This window comes from Eubalaena glacialis, chromosome 4 (genome assembly GCF_028564815.1).
Source record: "Eubalaena glacialis isolate mEubGla1 chromosome 4, mEubGla1.1.hap2.+ XY, whole genome shotgun sequence".
Taxonomy (NCBI): Eukaryota; Metazoa; Chordata; class Mammalia; order Artiodactyla; family Balaenidae; genus Eubalaena; species Eubalaena glacialis.
The window spans coordinates 185149227-185162823 of record NC_083719.1 but is presented as its reverse complement, the minus strand read 5'-3'; the positions used below and the strand labels follow the sequence as shown (position 1 = coordinate 185162823).

At 63.2% G+C, this 13597-nt stretch overlaps 1 protein-coding gene across 12 annotated transcripts in view; it reads left to right on the top strand.

Moving 5' to 3' along the window:
* Window positions 1-5523: 5523 nt before the first annotated feature.
* The window catches only part of TCF3 (transcription factor 3), a 35898-nt gene continuing 27824 nt past the window's right edge, over window positions 5524-13597 (top strand). For 11 of the 12 annotated variants that reach the window (XM_061190756.1, XM_061190758.1, XM_061190757.1 and 8 more), the window contains exons 1-3: window positions 5524-5792; window positions 7704-7841; window positions 11055-11127. In XM_061190756.1, the coding sequence (XP_061046739.1) occupies window positions 7770-7841; window positions 11055-11127 (145 nt within the window). In that variant the 5' untranslated portion in view covers window positions 5524-5792; window positions 7704-7769. Of the gene's footprint in view, window positions 5793-6378; window positions 6587-7703; window positions 7842-11054; window positions 11128-13597 lie in introns of those variants that run through there. The other variant, XM_061190755.1, reaches the window with a different exon arrangement.

The window sequence follows — 13597 nt, the reverse complement described above, 5'->3', positions numbered from 1 at the left end:
GCCTCACTGCCACCCTCCAGGCCTCCGCAGCCCCATGCCTCATGGTGTGACAGTGAGCAAGGAAGCTTGGGCCCCCACCCAGGGGCCCTTAATCTGGCGCGAGTGACGGGGTGACAGAAATGGCAAAAAGACGGACGAATGGTGACAGGAGTTATAAAACGGGCAGGGGGCCTGGCCTGCCCTGCGGGCTGGGGAGGCTTCCTGGAGGAGGTGGCACCCAAGCTGAGGGCCGAAGGATGAGGAGGAGAGAGCCAGGCAGAACGAGAGGAAGGGTGACCCGGGAGGAGGGCACAGCCAGGACAAAGGCCTGGAAACTCACGGGGGGCTGGTGGGGGCAGACAAGGGGTCCCAGCTCCAGACAGGGTGGCCGGGACCGGGATCGGTGCCAGGGCTCTCTAGGGCCCTCAGTGCACACCAGGGAACAGCTTTGATCCCCCAGGCCACACCCAGCCCTGGCCCCAGCTGTGCCCTCTTCCAGATCACCCTCCCTCAGCCTTTCAGGTTCAGCTCCCATGTCCCCAAGGAAACCACGTTGCCCTCCTGGCTTTCCCCAGCACCCTTGAGTAAAACCCACACCCCTTAGCGTGGCAAGGTGCTGGCAGCCAGGACGCCCCCCTGTTCCTGGAAGGCACCAGGGAACAGGTGAAGGAGCTTGGGCGGACAGGTGAACCAGGTGTAGGAGGCTGGCCTGCCTTAGGCGGGGGCCAGAGCCTTAGTTTGCCCATCTGAACAATGGGTGGTTCCCGCCGCATGAAGCTCAGGGGAGCTGTGGGGCACTGGGGAGAAGGGTGTCGCCCCAGTGTGCCCTGGGTAGCCAGGAGCACCCCCATGCCGCCGCAGGCAGAAGTCAGTGGGGCCACCCTGTGGGTGGGGACGCGGGCAGCAGAAATCAGGCTGGGCTCCCCCGTCCCCTGCCCTGCCCCCCTCGCCCCCCACCCCCACCCCAGAACTGGGCCGGACAATGCCTGGGGGCCGGTCCAGGGGGAGGCACCCTGTGTTGACACAGGCCGCCCCGGAATGTGGTGGGACAGGCCCCCAGGGCCCCTGAGTCAGGAGCTGTGGGCACCGGGCCAGGAGGAGGAAGGGCAGCCCTCGACAGGTGGCACCAGCCCCCCGGGGCGGATGGGCACAGGGCAGGGGGAGGGGGCAGGTGGGGGCCTGGGTGGGAGAGGCTCAGTGCGGTCGGGCTTGGGCCAGGGCCAGGGGCTCAGCTTGGTCTCAGGGTTTGGTCCAGGGTAGGGGCTCAGAGCAGAATTGGGGCTCAGCTTGGGGCGGCGCTCATTCATTCATTCACGCAGCCCCTCGTGGCCAAGCCCTGGCTCTGTCCCCTGGGGCCTTGGCAGGGCTGGGATGTGGGCTTCCTGTGCCCCATTAATCCCTGTCACTGGCCCTGCGACGGCCCTGCTCGGAGGAGGGGACCACTAAGGCACTGAGGTCCCGGGCCTCACACCCAGCGCCCATAGGTGGCTGCCTCCTCACCCCCACCCCAGGCGAGCCTTCTGTTATCCCTCAAACGTACCCCCAGCCCACCCAGCTCACCACCCCACGGCCAGCCCCTCTCTCCCCTAACGATCATCCCTCCTCCCCTTTGAACCTGCAGCCTCCAAATGGCACCCCTGGGACCACTTCTCTCTCCTGCTCAGATCCCCACGTGGCTCCATAGTGACCCCACCATGGAGACCCAGCGCCCCTGACCTTCGCGCCTCTTCCCTCCAATTGTCTGGGCTCCAGCCTCATGGGTTCCTGAAGTAACCTGTGCAGTGCCCCCACCCCCAGTGCTCCCTATTCTTCACCCACTGATATCATTCATCCTTATGGTCACATCCAAGTGTCGCTGCCCCAGGGAACCCACCGCAGAGAAGGACAAGTTTAGAGCCCCTCCTCATGCCCCGACAATGGGGAGGACGAGGCTGCGGCTCCAGGCACCCACCCCGCCCAGCCCTCCTGGCCCTCTGGCTCCCTAGGACAAGCTCAGGTGAAGGGATGGGGTCCCCTCCTTATGCCCACGGCTGTGAGCGCCAGGGAAGGCAGGCTTGGGTAGTGGCCAGCGGTGCTGCTTCATCGTCCACTTTATGCCCGCCACGGCCAACACCTCCTCCCTCCCCTGCATAGGGTAAGAAGCCCCCCACCCTGTATCCAGAGAGAGCCCTTGGCCCCAGACCCAAGCAGCAGGCCTTGCAGAGACCTCCCTCCCAGAAGCCAGGGAGAATGAATGAATGAATGAATGAATGAGCCCCGATTATGTCTGGGGTGGGGGTCATGGTGAGAGTAGACAAATCGGGGCCAGGCCCCTCCACGGGGGTGGCCCACCAAGCCCCCAGCTCCAGAGGCAGTGCCGCCCTCTGCTTCCCTCAGGACCATGAACCTAGGTTTGTATGTGGGGTCTGGCTTGACTGATAAGGGCCCCTCCCTTCCTCCCGGGCTTCAGAAAAGCAGGGAGGGGCTGGGTGGGGGTGGGAGAGTGTTGGGGGTGGGCTTGTTCACAGCCCAGGAGAAGGTGCCCACTCTGGAGACAAATAAGCACGATGTCAGGAGGGTGGCCCCCAAGTCCTAAGTCCAACTGCTTTCTCTCCGTGGTCAACCGTGGCCTGCACAACTACTGTCTTCTGGAAGTTTCCACCACCATCCCCATGTTCTGTCCCCAGCTGCCCCACTCACTGGTGGGAATCTGTCCTTGGCATGAGTTTGCTCAACCAGGAATGGGGTCCTCCTCCTCCTCTGGGTCCCCAACCCGGGGCAGCACACAGTAGGTTTGGCTTGGGGGGAGGGAAGGCAGCCCCAGGTGGGGAGGCAGGTCCTTGGCTCCAGCCTGCCTGCCCTGCTGGCACCCAAAGGAGAACAAAGGCCACAGTCAGGAGGGGGGGGGCGGGCCGTGGCTGGCCTCGAGGGGCCCCTGGCACCAGCTGCTGGCTGCCTGTCCCCGTGCCAGGGCCCCGTAGGGCGCACCCGGGCCTCGGGGCTGGGCAGAGCTTGTGGCCGAGTGGGGCCCCCACGGGCTGCTCCTCCTGGTGACTCAGCCCCAAGCTGGGTCTCCCCAGGGAAGACAACGGTGGCCTGTGGGTGCCGGGAGGGCCTCCTGGCAGGTGTGAGTCCCAGGGTGGACTGGGCCCCAGGGAGGAGATCTCTGAACTTCATTTTCCTCATCTGTACAATGGGTTTAATCACTCAGGCGTGAGGACCTGACAGCCAAACATATGGATGGAAAGAGCACATTTGGGACTAAAGGGGGGAGCCTTTTTTAAAAATTAATTAATTAATTAATTTATTTTTGGCTGTGCTGGGAATTTGTTGCTGCGCACGGGCTTTCTCTAATTGCGGTGAGCGGGGGCTACTCTTTGTTGCGGTGCACGGGCTCTAGGCGCGTGGGCTTCAGTAGTTGTGGCACGCAGGCTCAGTAGTTGTGGCTCTCGGGGTCTAGAGTGCAGGCTCAGTAGTTGTGGCACACGGGCTCAGTTGCTCCGCGGCATATGAGATCTTCCTGGCCCAGGGATTGAACCCGTGTCCCCTGCATTGGCAGGCAGATTCTTAACCACTGCACCACCAGGGGAGCCCTGGGGGGGAAGCCCTGGGGGGGAAGCCCTGGGGGGGAAGCCTTTGATGGCTCATCTTGCCTTGGAGGATAGGGACTGGACAGGTCACAGTCACCAATGTGCGCCAATGTCCAGCACCAAGCCTGGCACACCATCGGTGCTCAATATTTGCATGGCCTATGAATGGATCATTCCCCTGCTTCAGTGGGTGTGTCAACTCCAGGAACACTGGCCCCATGCGGGTTAGAACCTTAGCATCGTTGGGGGAGAGGGTGCTGGCCCGACCTGAGTGAGGCTGGGGTCCCGGAGGGGCCTCAGCCACAGCCTGGTCCTTGAGAAACCCCTCAGGCTAGGAGGAAGCCAGAGCAGACAATGGACTTGTGCGGTCATGGTTGGTCCAGGGAAAGGCTGTGGGCTGAGGCGACCCTCACTTCGGAGACCTAGGTCTTACAGTGGGGAGAGGCCGCAGGATGAAGGCACATGCCCTCAGCACCTACTCTGTGCCCATCAGTACACCCTTCCATTTTCCTGATGGGGAAACTGAGGCCCAGAGAGTGGCAAGAACTTGGCTGAGGTCACAGTGATGCTGGGAGGGATGAGGGATTTGAACCCCGACCCCAAGACCCTCAGTCCCCTCCCCAGACCTGTGGCACATGGCAGCACTCTGGCCGAGAAGGGGTCACGGTGAAGGTCAGCCCAGTTCGGATGTAGCAGGAAGAGACTTTATTAGGAGACCCCTGAGCTCCCCACCTGCCCCTGGGGTCTTCTCCACCCCCCTCCCCCCAGGACCCCCACTTTTCTTCCTTCCTTTCAGCCCTGCTCCCTGGACCGAGGGCTGCCCTGAACTGTGGGAACTCAGGGCTCCAGATGGGGTGGAAGAGCCTTCCAGGCAGAGGGCACAGCCAGGGCAACGGCCTGGAGATGAGAATGAGCGTGGCAGGTTCTGGAACAGTGAGGAGGAGGAGGGCGCTGAGGCCGGAGCCCAGTGGGCCAGGGGTACCGTGGCCTCTTTCTAGCCTGGAAGGGAGTGTAGCTTTCTCTCTGCGGACACAGGGGGCCACGAAAAATTGTGTTATTTTCATTTATACTAATTATTATTTTTTATTCTGTAGGGTCTATGGTTCCTAAAAGCTGAAGAGCCCCTGGCTGTGTGGGGGCGGCCTTGGGATCTAAGTGGACTCTCAGACCACTGAGAGTCAGAAGGCCTGGTCCGGCCTTAGTACAGCCAAACTCAGGTCCAAATCCCATTTTACAGATGAGTAAACTGAGTCTCAGGCAGGCAAAGGCAACCAGCAAGTCAGAAGCACAGAGCGGGTTACACGCGGGGCTCTCTGACCCTAAAACAGAGCTGGCATCGGTGGCCCTGCAGGTAAGATTAGTCTGATTCGTTCCCGGGGGGGTCTGGAACGCTCGTCACACCCAGCACCGGGGTCCAGCATTAGGAACTCAGATACGACCGAGCCAAAACGGCCGTGCGCGCGGCCACGCAAACCTGAGAATAAAACTGCAAGCCCCACCCCCTACCGCTTCTCGCGGTCTCTAGCTCAGAGAGTCCAGCCTCTTCCTTCGTTGGGACGCGCGAAGGGGGCGGGGTGGAGGCGGGGCCTAGTTACGAAAGGCCGAGGGCCCCGCCAATCAGGCTTTCGCACTCTCCGATTGGCCCCGGTCGCTCTGCCTTATCTTTCCATCTCACGTCCCTACCCGCTTGCGTCAGGCTGTGCACTGAGACCACGTGCGCCTCCGCGCTGGAAGATAGTCCCTGCCCTAGACCCCCGCCGTTGGCCGACGGACCCCCGGCGCGCCGGCTCCAGGCTCCGGACTCCGCGGGACCTCAGTCGCGTTCAGCGGAAGCGTGGGGGCGGGCGGCGGCGGCCGGGCGAGCGGGCAGCGGCGGAGGGATCCGCGGACGGCGGCGGGGCGGGGCGCGCGCGGGGCGGGGCCTGGCAGGGGCGGGAGGCGGGGCGCGGCGCGGGGTTGGGGGCGGAACATGTCTCCCGCCGCAGGAAGATGAGGCAGCGGCGGCGGCCGCGGGCGTAGCGGGCCGGACCGAGCCCAACGACGCGGCCGGCGGGCACCGCGGGCTCCTCGTACGCCGCCTCCGCCAGCGCCCCGGCCGCGTAGGGCCCGCGGGGCGGACACGCGGGGAGCCGGGCCACGCGCCGCCGCCCACGCGCGCCCTTCGGGGCCGCGACGCCCCTTTGTCCGGGGGGGCCGTTCATGCCGCCGCCCCCCGCGCGCTGCGGGCCGGCCCACGCCGAGCAGGTGAGCGCGCCGGGACCCTCTGCCGCTTGGTGCCCGGCGGGTCGGGCCTCCCCGCGCGGCGCCGGGACGCGGGGACCCGGGGACGTGGGGCGGGGGCGGGCCGGGCGGGGGGCGGCGCGGCCGGAGTCATTGTTCTCCAACTTTGCGCGCCGGAGGGGGCCGGCGACGTGGAGGGCGCGCTCGGGCCCGCGCGCCCCCGCCGGCCGGCACTTCGGGAAAGTTTGCGGAGCCGGGCGGGGGCGCGGGGGGCGCCGCGGGGCCGCCCAACTTCGCGGCGGGGCAGCGGCGCGGAGGCCGCGAGCGCCCCTTTCCCCGGGGGCCCGGCCGGCGGTGGAGTTTGGAGGGGAGCGAGTCAGGGAGAGGGAGCGTCCTTTTGTCTGCGGGGAAGGTGCGCCGCGCGCCTGCGGGCTCGGGCCGGGGGCCGGGCCGGGGGCCACATCTGTTCCGCGCTCCGCGGGCACGGGCGGCGGCTTCGGGGCGAGCAGCGCGGTGGCGGCGGCTGCGCCCCGAGCTTCAAAGGGTTCCCGGGCCGCGCCGCCCGCACCGACTGCGGGGGGTGGGGAGGGGATTGGTTTCCCGGGCCTCCTCCCACCCCTCCCCCCCCCAGAAGAAGACGTTCGTGCTTCTTTGCTTCCAGAGTGGCTTCACATATCTTTCGAGCCCGCAAAAGTTCTCGTGACACCCCAGAAGTGTTTCAGCTCTCCTAGAGAAGCGTGTTTAGCCTTCCCAGCTCTGCCTTAAAATCGGTTTCAGCCACCCCACAAAAAAGTGCGGTTTCGTACTCTTCAAAAAAAGTCAGTTTCACACGCTTTCCAAAAAAGAAAAAGCTTCGTGGGGGAGGGGGTGCGCTGGGGCATCCGTTTCACACCCGTCTCCAGTTGGCAAACAAAGCGGGGGTTTCTCCGCTTCTGAGGTCGGGTCTCCCTCGATCTCGGAACCCCCTTCTCCTCGCGGCCCCCGCCCGCACCTGGGGCCCGGGGAAGAGAAGCTGGAGGGGCTTCACTGTTTGACTGTGGGAGGGAGACGTTGCTCTTCTCTCTTTTCCGGATGGGGCCCGGCAGGTGGATCCCCCCCATTCTGGAATGGAGCTCCTAGGGACCATGCGGGGTGGGGGGGAACCCTGGTCTTGGGACCCCCTCCCCTCAGGGCAAGGGATGTTTTCAAAGTTGCTTAAGAATAATTCCCGGATACATCGTGACAATAAAACAATCTAGGGTGGTTTTTTTTTTTTTTCTCTAGAATTTTGTTGTTTTTTATGGGGGGGAGGAGGCTAAGTGTAGTGGGAAGCTTTGCGGGTAGGTCCCTGCGCGGGGCATCCCCCCTATTTAGTTGTGGAGCAGGAAGGGGGTTCCGCCGTCTTGTGGATTTCTTTTGCTTTGAATTTGGGGGTGACCGGGCCTTCAACGTGCTCTGACAGCTGCTGGGGTGGGGTGGTCACCAAATTTCCCTTGGGGCGGGGCCGGGTCGCCCCTCCCCCTTCTCGGGGGTGGGGCCAGTGGAAAAGCCTGCGGGTGGGTGGAAATGGGAGAGGTGTCGGGGAGAGGGGCGGGTTCTGGCCAAGCTGGGAAGGGACCATTCCACCCCGCATCCAGTTTAAAATTTGCAACTTGATTCCTTGGTGGTCGCAGAGGGAGTTTAGGGAATGTACTCTGCGTTCCCCCCCCCCATTGTTCAAACTCCCTGAAGGCTCTGGGGAGGGGTCTCTAGGGGCCCCAGTCCCTGAATTCTGGCTGCCCCACCCCCATGCCTCAGGGTCTGGAAGGGACGCAGCCTGGGAAGACCCAGACCCCGAGCAGTTAGAGGGGCTCTTAAACAGCTCTCCCCCATCTGCTCACCTCGGCCATTGTCACTCATACCTCTTTTCTTCTCCACCCCTCACCTCTCCTTGCACCCGCTGCGGGCACCCTGCAGGGCTGTTTCTAGGCCTGAGGAGCCCACCCCGGCCCCTGGCCCCTTTTCCCCCGTTGCTTCTGGAGAATGAACCAGCCACAGAGGATGGCGCCCGTGGGCACGGACAAGGAGCTCAGTGATCTCCTGGACTTCAGCATGGTGAGCGGCCCTCCCCGTCCCCCCGTCGTGTCCCCCCCCCCCCACATGCCCAGCTGTCCACACTCCTGCGCCTCCCGGACGGTGGGAAAGAAGTTTCTGCCAAAAACACTCCCAGCATCTGGAGCTCAAGCTCCTATGGGTTAGAGAGCCCCAGGTGGGGCTGGGGGAATTGGGTGCCCTCGGATGGATGGGTTGACGCCCCCGCGGCAGGGTGCAGCTTTGGGGCCCTTGTCGGCTTCCAGAGGCACCCATCGTCACCCAGCTGTTTGCCCAGGCACGGAGTGGGTCCAACATACCACTTTGCAGATGGAGAAACTGAGGTCCAGAGCGAGGGAGGGACTGCCCAGGGCCTTCAGCTTTTCCTTGGGGAGGCTTGGCCGTGAGGCCCCAGCTTGGCTCTGGGCATGCAGTGACCTTGCCTTGGGACCTGTAAAACTGTGTGATCGGGGTTATTCATGCCATCGTGGGTGCAAAAGATGGGGGGTGCCCAAAGCCTAGGTGCCTCCTGTGGGGACCTTCCGTGAATGAGGAGAGGCCACAGGCAGTGGACGTGTGATTCCTCAGTTGTTTACTGACACGAGAGCCAGTGCCGTGGGTCTACGGGGTGGGGGGGCAGGGGGATGTCCTCACACTTCCCAGGTGGTGTGCTCTACCCGACACAGCCCGTTCCCCGGCCAGGCCGATGGAGGTTCAGAGAGGGTACTGCCTTCCAGAGGTCACACAGCTCAGACGGGCCCAGGGAGGCTGGGAGCTGGACCATCCCTTGGAGGACTGGGGGCCTTGGTTTGCCCGTCTGTGCAATGGGCCACCTGTGTCGGGAGAGGGGGGGGTGGTCTGCGTTTCCTCATAAACCCAGGAGCTGTGTGTGGATTCCCTAAATCCTGCCCCCACCCCTCCCCCAGCGAGCATTATTTTGGTTTGAAATGGGTTCAGGGAGCATGCTTTCGGTCTGAATTTAATCCTCTGCCAGTATGAGGCCCAGGCCACTGAGGTCTGTTGAAACAAAAGTCCCCAAACTGAAACGACATCAGCCGTCCTGCGGAAAAACACAGCCCACGGGACGGAGCGGCCGCGGCTCCGGAAGGGCCATGCCGGTATTTTTAAGCCCCGTTTTATTTTTGCGTCCCAGCTGAGGAATCAGGGGTGCTGCTCAGTTGTTTTTTTGTTAAACTGACAAGTCACAGACCAGTGGGCCGGAACAGACTGGCTTGGGGGTCAGGGGAGGGGGTGGCACAGGTTCTGATCTCGCCCCCGCCCCCCCCCCCACAGCCTCAACCACTTGCCCACCACCCCCTGCTGTCCGGGGGGTCCAGACTCCCCCGCCCCCCAGCTCAGACCCATTTCACAGATGCGGAAAGCGAAGCTGAGCGTGCGAGGTGCCCAGTGTGTGTTCTCTGGGAAAACCCAGAACTGGAGTTTTGTTCGACCTCCTTGTTCCCGTGAGGAGAGAGGCCCCAAGGCAGCCCCCTGTTGCAGGAGGCTCACACCCTCTCCTTCCCAACTGCCCCAGAGACACTGAGTTAATTTGTTTTTTTGAAACAAATTTTCGACTGAAAAGATTTTGAAGGGAAAGCGCTTCCTTGGGGTAGGTCTGTATAAAGTAAACGAGGCAACTGTCAGTTAAATACCAGGAAAAATGGCTCCTCCTAGCTGTTAAAATCGCATCTCTGCCCCAGCCCTGAGCTTCGCCTGTTAGGCTGGTGGCTGTGAGGGTGTGGGGGCCTGAGGTGGTCCCTGGGCCTGACGACGGCCTTGAAGGGTGAGGGGCCAGGGAGGGTGCTGTGGGCTTGCCTGGTGGCCCGACTGTGCTCCTCTGAGCTCTGCGTGTGCAGAGGCCCCTACGTGCCCACGATGCCCACGTGCATTTGGGTTTCACAACAGCCCACACGGTGCAAGCTCTGCGTCCGTTTCACAGAAGGGAATACTGAGGCTCCAAGGGGGTGTGGGGGCCTGGCTGGGCTGATCACAGACCTTCAGTGCCCGCAGGACACAGCCCAGTGCCCCCCCGCCCCCCCCCCCACCCTGTGGCAAGTGCCACGTCAGCGGCCTCTGGCACGCTGGATGGCGAAACAGAAACAGAATTGAGCACCACCCCCCTCCTGCTCCTCAGGCTCCTGATCCCCAGGCCTGCCCCTCCCCCAGCGCAAGCCTCAGTGTCCCCAGCAGGAAAGGGGCCTGCCTTGAGGCCAAGGCCCTGGGTGCAGTGAGCACAGCCTCGCCCCCGGAGGGGACAACAGACCCCGTGAGAACCCGAGTCCAGCCTGGGTGCACACCTGCCCCGAGTCTGCACTCGCCCTGCCAGCTCAGTCTGTGGCCTCAGTTTCCCCTTCTGGAGAACAGGGTGTGGGGGCAGGACCCCCTTTCCTGGGTCACTCCCAGGGCTTGTGATGCTGCCCCGAGTCACGCCCACAGAACGCACACCCCCATGTCCTGTTTGTCAGCCTTCAGCCGCTCCCCACAGAGCCTTAATGCTGATTGCGGCCACTCTGAATTGCTTGGTCCCCAAAAGAACCTCTGAAACTGAGACCGTTGGGGCAGGGCAGGGCCATGGTTTGTTTCTTGTGCTGCATGAGGGTTTGTTGATGTTGGGTTTTCCCAGTTAATGCTGCTAAGCTGTTTAATCTTGAGGGATTTAACACTGTGGGTTTGGGTGAGCGAGTGGGGGGGGGCGTGGTGATGCACCCACACTTGGTGCCCGCCCACCCGGGAGAACTGCCCCGTCGTTGGCCGGGAAGGGTGCAGCTCTGAGCACGGAGCCCGGCTCGTGGGGGCCCCCCGCTCCCCATCCCGGTGGCGGGGCCTGGCTGGCTTCCCTGCACTCCCACCGCTCAGGGTCAGGGGCCCGTGGGGAGGTGGATGCCGGTCTCCTAGGGTGAAGGTCGGGGTCCGCGCCTGGGACATGGGTGGGACACGCCATCCATCTGGGAGTGTAAATGATCTCATTTTTTTAAAGGTGAAACTTGAAGAAAACTTTGTATCACTTCTAAGCGGATACATTGTATCAAGTGCCTTCGTGTTATTTCATCCCCCGTAAAACAAATACAGAGGTAAACAGGGGAGTTTTCCCTGCCCCCGGCTGTGCTCCCGAGGGGCACCGGGGAGCCTCTTCCCGCCAGGGCCCTCAGGGTGCCTCGGGCCTCCCGGGGGACAGGACCCCGGCAGAGCTGTGGCCTTGGGCTGTGCCCCCCACTCACCCCCTCTTTCTCCCCGCAGATGTTCCCCCTGCCGGTGGCCAATGGGAAGAGCCGGCCCACTTCCCTGGCCGGGGCCCAGTTCGGAAGCTCAGGTAGGACCCCGCTGGCTGCCTGGGGGCTTCTTGTTTGCTTGAGGAGATCACCGCGTGCGTAGGGTGGGTCCATGGAGGGTGAGGGGGGGCGACTGCGGGGTGGGGCTGGCGGCCGGGCGCAGCCTCGTGGACTAGGCACTGAGGGGAGAGGTGTTTGGGGGCAGCGCTCAGGCCCACCAGGTGGAGTGGGGCTGAGGGGCCCGGGGCGGAGGTCCAGGCGCCCCTGTGGGCGTGCGGTGGGGGGATGGTGAGCCTAAGGGAACCCCAGGAGGCGGCTGCTGTTGCGGTGGTGTGACTTGCCTTGGGGCTAAGGGAGGGAGCCCCGTGGTCAGCATGGTGTCACCGTCCACCCTGCCCCGAGAGCCTGGCCCCTGGTCCGGGTGTGGGGGACTCTGTGTGACTAATGAGGGCCGGGGTGAGCTGGGCACTTGAGCCTCCAGGGTCTCCTTGGCCCCAATGGGGTTCTGGGTCTCCAGTCCATCCCCAGGGAGGGAACCTGAGGCCCAGGAGGGGTGTTATGTGGAACCCCAGCTTTCTCCAAATCTTGCTCAGCTCCTGGCTGTTTTCATTCAAGTATGTATTAGGTGCTTATCGTTGACAAGACCTGGCACTAGCATGATTACCTGGCCTGGTTTGTTCGAGGTCTGGGGGGGGGGTTCCTGGGATCTGGGACTTTGAACGTTCCAACTGGGGTCATTCTAGGCACACCTGGATGAGCTGGTCACCCTGCCTGGTACTGAGTGCAGAGGACATGGCCCAGGGAGGACAGATGGCATGGCCTCAAGGAGCATAGAGCAGGGGTCAGGCTGCAGAGTGGTGGGGAGGGCAGTAGGGGCTGTCTCCACGGAGATGTTTGGATGTTTGAGCAGAGGCCTGGGGGCGCAAAGGCCCTGGGGCAGCACCATGCCTGGCGAGTTGGAGGAACAGTGAGGAGGCCTGTGTGGATGGAGCAGAGTGAGGGAGGGGGAGGGGTGGGGAGAGGGGGGGAGGGGAGGGCAGGCCGTGCAGGGCCTTGTGGACTCGGGCTTTTGAGAGGAGCCATGTGCATGGGGGGGAGCCCACTCTGGCTGTCGGGAGGATATGGGGGACACCTTGGGAAGGCCAGCGCTCTGTACGGAGTTCAGTGTCTTTCTGGGGTCTTGGGTTGGGGGCCGTGTCCCCCCACATCTCTGGGGTCCAAGACGGAAGGGTCTGTCTGCTCCAGATTCCATCAGGGTGTCTGGTGGGTTTTGGCTGGAGGAGGAGGGGGTTTCAAGGGTGGTTTGTACTCCCCCCACCCCCCCTGCAAAAGGAGGGACATCGTGCTGCTGACCCCACTGCCCCATGCTGGCCTTCCTCTCCGCCTGAGGAAGTGGCCTCAGGGCTGGCCAGAGTCCTCCCTGAAGTGTGGAAATCCCCACAGGCCACCCTGCCTCCCCATTCCCAAAACAGCCCTGGGGAGCAGGGGGTGCTGCTGTTCCTCTGCCTGAGGCAGAGGGTCAGGCCCCGGCAGGCTTCCTGGAGGTGGTGGCACAGTCCCTCCCTCATCTTCCCCCAGGTTCTCCCCTGCTCTCTTTTGTTGTCCAGTGTCCACTTGGGGCCAGTAGCCCCCAAGGAAGGGACCCTTCCAGGACACCCCATGCCTGGCCCAGCCTGAGTGGGACCCCTGTGAATTTTGCAGGTTGATTTTGTGTGGTTTCTGCAGCCGTAGCCTGCTCAAGCGCCCTGCCCTGGCTACTTCAGGTGGGGAGGGTCCGGCCTTGTCCCGCTGCACGCCGGGCTGAGTTTTCTTCTTCCCCACGAGGGTTGTGGTGTGGTTGGTCCAGCCCAGGAGGTCTCCAGTTCTGGACACACAGCTGGGGACCCCTTTCCCCAATTCATTTGAGCAGTTAGTGCTGTCTGGGGTGGGGGAGGGGGCACGGGACCGGGAGCCCTAAGACCTGAGCTTAGGGGTCCCCTCCTTGCTTCCACTTCAGGCACAAGGCAGGCTGTGTCACCTGACACAGGTGGTGTGACTGCAAGACTCAGTTTCCTCGTTTGTAAAACGGGAGTCTCCCCATCGGCAGAGGGTTCATTCAGCAAGTCCTTGGGCGTGAAAGTGCCTTATAAACCGAGGCGCGGGGCCCGTCTCGGTGTCTGCCTTGAGGGGGTGCAGGGGGGTCGCAGCTCCAGACCCGGGAGCCACAGGAACTGAGACTGGTCCCTTTGGGGGGGCTCTCCCAGCTCTGAGCTCATTTACCTACTCCCTCCCCGGTGGAGCTGGAGACTCCAGGAGAAGGTGGGGGGGGGGTGGAAGGGTTGGTGGTCCAACAGCGGGATCGGGCTTGGGGAAGTCACCCCCTTTCTGAGCCTCAGCTTTTTTCATCCGTAAGATGGGTCACCGCCCTCCAGACGGGCAGTGTCGCTTTAAGGGGACAGGAGTTTCTGAATGCTAGTAGGTCACGCCAGCCACATTCTCCCCTTCATTCTCCTTGCATGTCTTGGCCTCGTG